This window comes from Panthera tigris, chromosome D4 (assembly GCF_018350195.1).
Source record: "Panthera tigris isolate Pti1 chromosome D4, P.tigris_Pti1_mat1.1, whole genome shotgun sequence".
Classification (NCBI taxonomy): Eukaryota; Metazoa; Chordata; class Mammalia; order Carnivora; family Felidae; genus Panthera; species Panthera tigris.
The window spans coordinates 12,430,645-12,437,234 of record NC_056672.1 but is presented as its reverse complement, the minus strand read 5'-3'; the positions used below and the strand labels follow the sequence as shown (position 1 = coordinate 12,437,234).

The following is a 6,590-nucleotide window of genomic DNA, read 5'->3' as shown; positions in this document are numbered from 1 at the left end:
CAGTCTGCTCAGTTTCCTGTAAACATAAAACTTCTCTAAAAAAAACAGTCTATTAATTAAAATTTTAAAAAATAACATTGGCTTGGGTCAGCAAGGGTTGTTTAGGGCTGCATAGCTGTTTGGCGTCATGGTCTAGGCTACAATTCTGATGCCTTCAGTCCAATTTCAGGTCAAATCCACTCATTTCTCAGGATACAGGCGAGGTAGAGTGGGGAGGGGAGAGGAATTTTCCTTTACACCAAAGCTGTCTCCCAGGTTACAAATGGAGGCTATACCAAGCTGCTAGAGGGTGACCATACATGCCATTTTGTCTGGAATGGGCTTGGCTTGTATTTGTGGTCCATATAAGTATTAATGGTGCTATCTTTCAATCTTGAGCTTGATCATTTTTCTACTATTCATTATAAGCCACCCTATTTAAGGCAGACATTCGTGAGGAGCATCTCTTAAATATTAAATACTGTGCTAAGACAATTACAGGCATTGTCTTTAATAGTAACCTTATAAAATAGATGCTATCATTATTCCCATCTCACAGATGGAAAACTGAGGCCCTGAAAAATATTTAAAGATGTGATGGCCAAAAAATGTTGAAATTTGATGCAAACCATAAGCCTCTAAGCCCACGGATCCAAGAAGCTCAATGAACCCCAATAGCGTCAATACACACACATACACACACCACCACTAAGGCATGTAATAGTCAAATTGCTGAAAATAAACAAGAGAAAATCTTTTATGCAGTTAGAGAGAAAGATAAAGTTCATAAAGAGAAACAAAGAGTTACAGAAATTATCAGAAGCTACACACATGAAATAATGGAACACCATTTTTAAAGGGCTGGACAACAAAGGAACCTTATAACCTACACTTTATGTTTAGTGGAGATATCCTAGTGTTCTGCATGTTTCCATCTATCTGAAATTCTAGAAAAGGCCATGCTAATCTTTTGTGACAGGAAGTAGATCAATGGTTGCCTCATATTAGGAATGGTGGATGGAAACTGCAACTGAGGCAGGAGGGAATTTGGGAGATGATGGAAATGTTCTTTATCTTGATCATGATAATGGTTGGATAGCTGTGTATTTGTCAAAAAATTACTGAACTATACACTAAAAAAGAGATATATTTAATTAAATTTAATTAATTTATACCTCAATTAAGTTGGCTTTAAAAACAAAGTATGCGGTACTATCTACATTTCAGTGTCCCTTGGCAAACCCTTGGTTGTTCTACCCGGATTCAAGCTCATCTGTAAATCCTGCGGCTGAATGAAAACTTGTGAATGACTGGAGCTTAGTCTGTGAAAACTGCATGGCAGTCATCCACTTGTCTACCAACAAGCTGCTAAGTTCTCTGATAAATGGCCCTTCAACACTCCACCCTAGATCCACACAGCATCCAGAACTATCCCAGATGAGGTCAGAGTTGTCTGACTTCCGAAGCCTGGTTAGATTTCAACAGCCTCTGTCCCACCCACTGACAGTAAGCTGGAATCCCAACAAGAGTAAATGCAGTGTCTACACTGTCTTTTCATCACAAATTATAAAGCTGTCTAAATTACATATAACAATTCATTCCACAGGCAATTCAGAAACACCATTTTTTTTCTCTTTAACACATTCCCCAGATTCTGAGGAAGAGATTCTCAGACTTGAGGGGGCATAAGAATCTCCACCAGTAGAGTGGAGCTGAAGTAGAGCCTGTTACCTGTATTTTAAACAAGCACCCGGTTCAGGCAGGCTGAGGACCATATTTTGAGAAATATTGGTCAGAACATTCTATGTAGAGAGGAGGAAATATGTAGAGGACTCCCAAAATAGAACTGGGTTAAAGGCTCACAGAAGAGTCATTTGGAAGCAGAAGCCCAGGTAACTTTTCAAAGCCCCTGAAGGTAGGAATGGGGGAAAGGGTTTGGAGGCTTATCAGAAAGAGGACTGAAAACACTAGAAGGAAAGGTTCACACGTGCGCACCCTAAGTTGGTGACCGATCCTGCCTTCCAACCTGGCGAGTATAAGACTAGTGGGTTCTTACTGGTTGTAATGTGATATCCTACGTCCTTATTGGTCTTGTAATATTTAGTTAGCCCCCTGACCCTAGAAGCAGACTCTGAGATGGAGATTAGCGTGTAGGAAATTTTATTAGAGTACTCTTGGGATCAACAGTCCCGGAAAGAAGAAGACAGAAGCAGGGGAAGACGGGAGAGCTGGGCTGTGATGCAACGAACTTGCCAGTCCCTCAGGGAGCTCTGAATAGGAATAAGCACTCCAGCACTGACTCAAACTGGGGCACCTCGCCCTCGGCCAGTTCACTGCAGGTGTCCCCACAAAAAGTATGAGACCTTAGACGGGGGCACTCTTTTCAGATGCGTCTTCTGGAGAAGCCAACTCACTGAGGACCATGTCAGCATCACTGTCAGCAGCTGGAAGAAGAAGTCTATGAGGCACAAGGGAGATCTGGAAGGCGCACCGTTAACACCACCACACCTCCCCACTTTTTTTGCCGATGCCTTTAAAGAAGAATATTAATGTTTTCGATGAACATTTTCACCAGAATAAGTTTCCCAATCTTCTTAGCTAACATTGCACATGCTGACATCCCCCCTTCCTTCCCCTGTTCCACTTGGCGAACTCTGACTCGTCCTTCAGGTAGCGGTTCACACAGGCCTCCTCTGTGGTGCCGCTCAGGCTTTCCATCTTCCAGGTTCTCGGGGTCCTCTAGCTATCCCAGCAAAGAGCCAGTCTGCGATATTGTTCATGTCTGTCTCGTGATCATAACGTAAGATCCCGAGGGGGGACTGGGTCAATGGCATTTGTGCAGCTCCCAGCATTCTGGCACAGCACGACATCGATGTGGGTTGAATTCCATCCATTGGCATGAACATAGCAATGGGTCCATGGTCTTGGTATTGACCACCTCTCCTAAGAGTTCTGGGTGTGTGACCGAAAGTAACGATCTGGCACTCTGTCAATGATCGTTTTTTCACTTGTGCTATTTTGCAGGAATAGAGAGAATTTGAATTGTAAAGTGTTTGCTCTCAGAAACAGATTTCACTACCAATATATTTTCCATTGGCTGAAACAGGATCAGTGAGTGTCTCTAAAGACTCGAAGAAACTAGCCTCCATCCTTCTATATTTCTCGCCCTCTTTTCTTTTGTGGATTTAAAATTTAGTGTGCTTGGGGGCACATTAAAGAAACTTAAATTTGGAGAAGCAAATGAGTCGCTTACTCTTGGCTAACCCACGGTGCCATGCATTTAGTTCCAGGTATTTACGCAGGCTGTCAAGTTCCAGCTAACAGCTAACTATGCACAAATAAGGAGCTGTGTATGAAACCTGGATTATCTGGCTCTGATGTCTCATTTGTCCTAGTGACGTGCGAGTGCTTTTTAGAGGCTGGCAGCCGAGGCAATACCTGGCTGGCTCTCCTCCTAACTAGCTGTGTTGGGCTTCAGTTTCCTCATCCATAAAATGAGGAAAGTTGTCCAGAAACCCTAGCATCTCTTTGAGCTTTAGCCTTCTTTAACGCTATGGTTCTGTCTGTATTAAAAGCACAGAGTGGCTATTTATATAAAACGTTTTATTTGATATTTCACATGCAATTTAAAATTTAGATAATGCTGCCATCATAGAATGTGATTTTTATTTTTATTTTTTTTTTATTTTAGAGAGAGGGAGAATGCATGCTCGTGTGCGTGCACGAGTTGGGGAGGGCAGAGAGAGAGAGAGGGAGAGAGAGAATCTTAAGCAAGTTCCACGGTCAGTATGGAGCCCCACGGGGGGGGGGGGTCGATCTTGCAATGCTGAGATCACAACCTGAGCTGAAATCAAGAGTCAGACACTCAACCGACGGAGCCATCCAAGTGCCCCGACATGATTTCTGTTTAAAGCCAGGTTGGATTAGAATCTCTCAGAATGGTCATTCCTATTTTGTGTATGTGCACCCCAACTCAACATGCTGCTACATTAAAGACTCCATACGAATACATAATGATCTAAAGCATTTTTAGCAAGAAATGTGTGTGCCGGCTAAAGGGACAAGAGATTAAAATGGAAAGAGGTGATGTAAGGCTGCTCCTTAGACAGAAGATAACTTTCCAATCCCAAGATTAAAATGGGAGCCCTTATGACCCTCTGTGGATCATCTCCATGGTGCTTTACAGAGACTACAAATGTGGGTGCTTGAAAATAGCATGAATCACATTCTCGCTCTCCCTGAATTCTCACATCACGCATTTTCTGCAGTTACCGATAAAGGGCTTGTTTCTGGGGAACCAGAGATACGTGCAGAATCTCTGAGAAGAAATGACAAGAAGTGAAGTTAAATGGCGCGCACGGAAGAGAAAGCTGGAACGAAATGACGTGTTTTTGGAGATGTACGGCCTCTTCAAAACACATCACGCTTGTGGTTTCCTGATATCTGTGAAGCTTGGACCAATTTAAGGTGCCATATTTGATATATTCTGGCAGAACTAAAGGGAAACCGGCTTGGTGCTTTTTAAAGCTTTATTGCTTTCTGGAAGATAAATTTCTTCTTTTAACATTATCCATCTCCTTCTATAAGATGTATTACTACACTCCCTGGCCATTTGGGAGCCAATAACAGTTATTTCTTTTTTTGGCTGCCTCCTCATCTTACAATGAATCCTTTGAGGTAACAGTCTTAAAAAATAAGAGAGGCAGGGATGATAGAGAATCAGAGAATTTTGAAGCTGGAAAGGGCCCCAGAGGACAAAAGTAGGCAGCTGCACTCTGGCTTTGTTCATTCTCTGCGTGCAGTAAACCATCGGTCTGAGTGAGATGCAGGGAATGAGATGGGAGTGAGAAGCCGGAGTCCTGGGTTCTAGTTCTCAGTCTCTCAGCCAGCCCGCTAAGGACCATGAATGAATCACTGAACATTTGGTTAACTCTCTGCAAACCCCTGGTGAGCCTCGAGTGAAGCACCACCTTCAGTTTTCTCGTCTGGAGAGTGGAGTTGAATTTGAAAATTGCAAGAGCCTTCTTCGTTTGGGAACATTCCCTCCTTTCTTGCTGCCAGACCCATAGCTAAAATAATGTGTATTTCTCTCTCAACTTGCCATACTCAGCTGCCCTTTGCTCTAAGAAAACTCAATACACATAAAGCCTTAATTTTCAAAGAAGGAAGTTAGGGAGTGGGTATTCGTATTACAAAAGTATCCTTTCCTTTACAGACATAAATTTCCTTTAATGAGTTACCTATTAAATATGTGTTTACTTCATGACAATTAGGTTTCGACACAACTTTCCAGGAATGTGCGTCTGACGGAAAGTCAGACGTACCCCCTCAACTTGCTGTGTCTCTCCCACGCTGACCTCGTGTTTATGGCCCAGCAACCTATTGCCGTATCCTTCCTGTCCATAATTCCTTCTGCGTCGCCCAGCTCAGCACCATTCGCTCTGCCCTGATTAAATCCTTTGCTTACCCTCATCGTCTTTTCCTCCCCCTTCTCCTATGTCAGCTGACCCTTGTAGCTCATCCTGTACTTCTACAGAGTTCACTCCTGAACACATGGTTCCAGTTCAACGTCAAACAGGCGCCTGGCTCCTTATATCTGCATTGCAGTGGTGGTGGTGGTTTAGAAATCCAAGTGGAATTTCCCTCCATGATTTACAGCTGAAGCTCACCCCATTCCCTGCTTCTCTGGGAGCTTCGACAAGTGAAATAAACCCTACGGCCCGTAGGTTACACATATTTTTACATTATCACTGAGACAAGTACAGTAGGAATTTTTTGAATGAAAAATAGGTTTTTCTTACTTGAATACAGTCAGCTCTTTGGAGGAAGGTGCCGTAAGCCTCTAGGTAGTTAACAGGGAAGCAATACTGTTCTTAATGAACTCAAAAACTGTGTGGCATTCCTGAAAGAAAAAAGAGATCCATTTTCCATAAGATGTCTTAATACTTCAAAAACTCCACTAGAAATATATGTCTTGATTCTAAATCTGTCTTTTAGTGGAGTATAATCTATGTTTTGCCACTCAGGTTCCCATCTTCAGGAATTTTCACATCTGTGATCTGTAGAGTTTGGGCTTTACATGTCTACACCACAGTGTCAAACAATGATCAGGCCATTTTCCTGACAGAAATCCACCTTAAGACGGGAAGTTGACCCACTGTGGAAACAAAATGCATCATTTTCCCCCTGAAGAGTGAACATCTACTCTCAGAATTCAACTTGACTTAAATCTTTAGTGTCATTCCTGGTAGGACATTTGGTATTTTTTTTTTAAACGTTTATTTATTTTTGAGGAGGGGGGAGGGGCAGAGAGAGAGGGAGACACAGAATCTGAAGCAGGCTCCAGGCTCTGAGCTGTTAGCACAGAGCCCTAAGTGGGGCTTGAAATCATGAGTGGGGAGATCGTGACCTGAGCTGAAGTCAGATGCTTAACTGACTGAGCCACCCAGGCGCCCCCATTTTCTATTTTCCTAAAGTTACTAAGACTTAACAATTTTAATAAAATATAATTTCACACACAGCAAAGTTTCTCCTTAGAGAGTTCAAGTGATTTGTCTAAATAAACACAGTTAGCTGATGACAGAGAAAATGGACTTTCTGATTTTTTTACT

General features: G+C 42.5%; 1 protein-coding gene across 2 annotated transcripts in view; it reads right to left on the bottom strand.

Annotated features, from left to right (window-relative positions):
- Positions 1 to 2,131: 2,131 nt before the first annotated feature.
- Positions 2,132 to 6,590, bottom strand: part of CD4H9orf135 (chromosome D4 C9orf135 homolog) — a 206,336-nt gene continuing 201,877 nt past the window's right edge. Inside the window, exons 6-7 of one of the 2 annotated variants that reach the window (XM_042963634.1) lie at positions 5,781 to 5,881; positions 2,132 to 2,423 (exon numbers count right to left, since the gene is read on the bottom strand). In XM_042963634.1, coding sequence (XP_042819568.1) covers positions 5,822 to 5,881 — 60 coding nt within the window. In that variant the 3' untranslated portion in view covers positions 2,132 to 2,423; positions 5,781 to 5,821. Of the gene's footprint in view, positions 2,424 to 2,853; positions 2,993 to 5,780; positions 5,882 to 6,590 lie in introns of those variants that run through there. The other variant, XM_042963633.1, reaches the window with a different exon arrangement.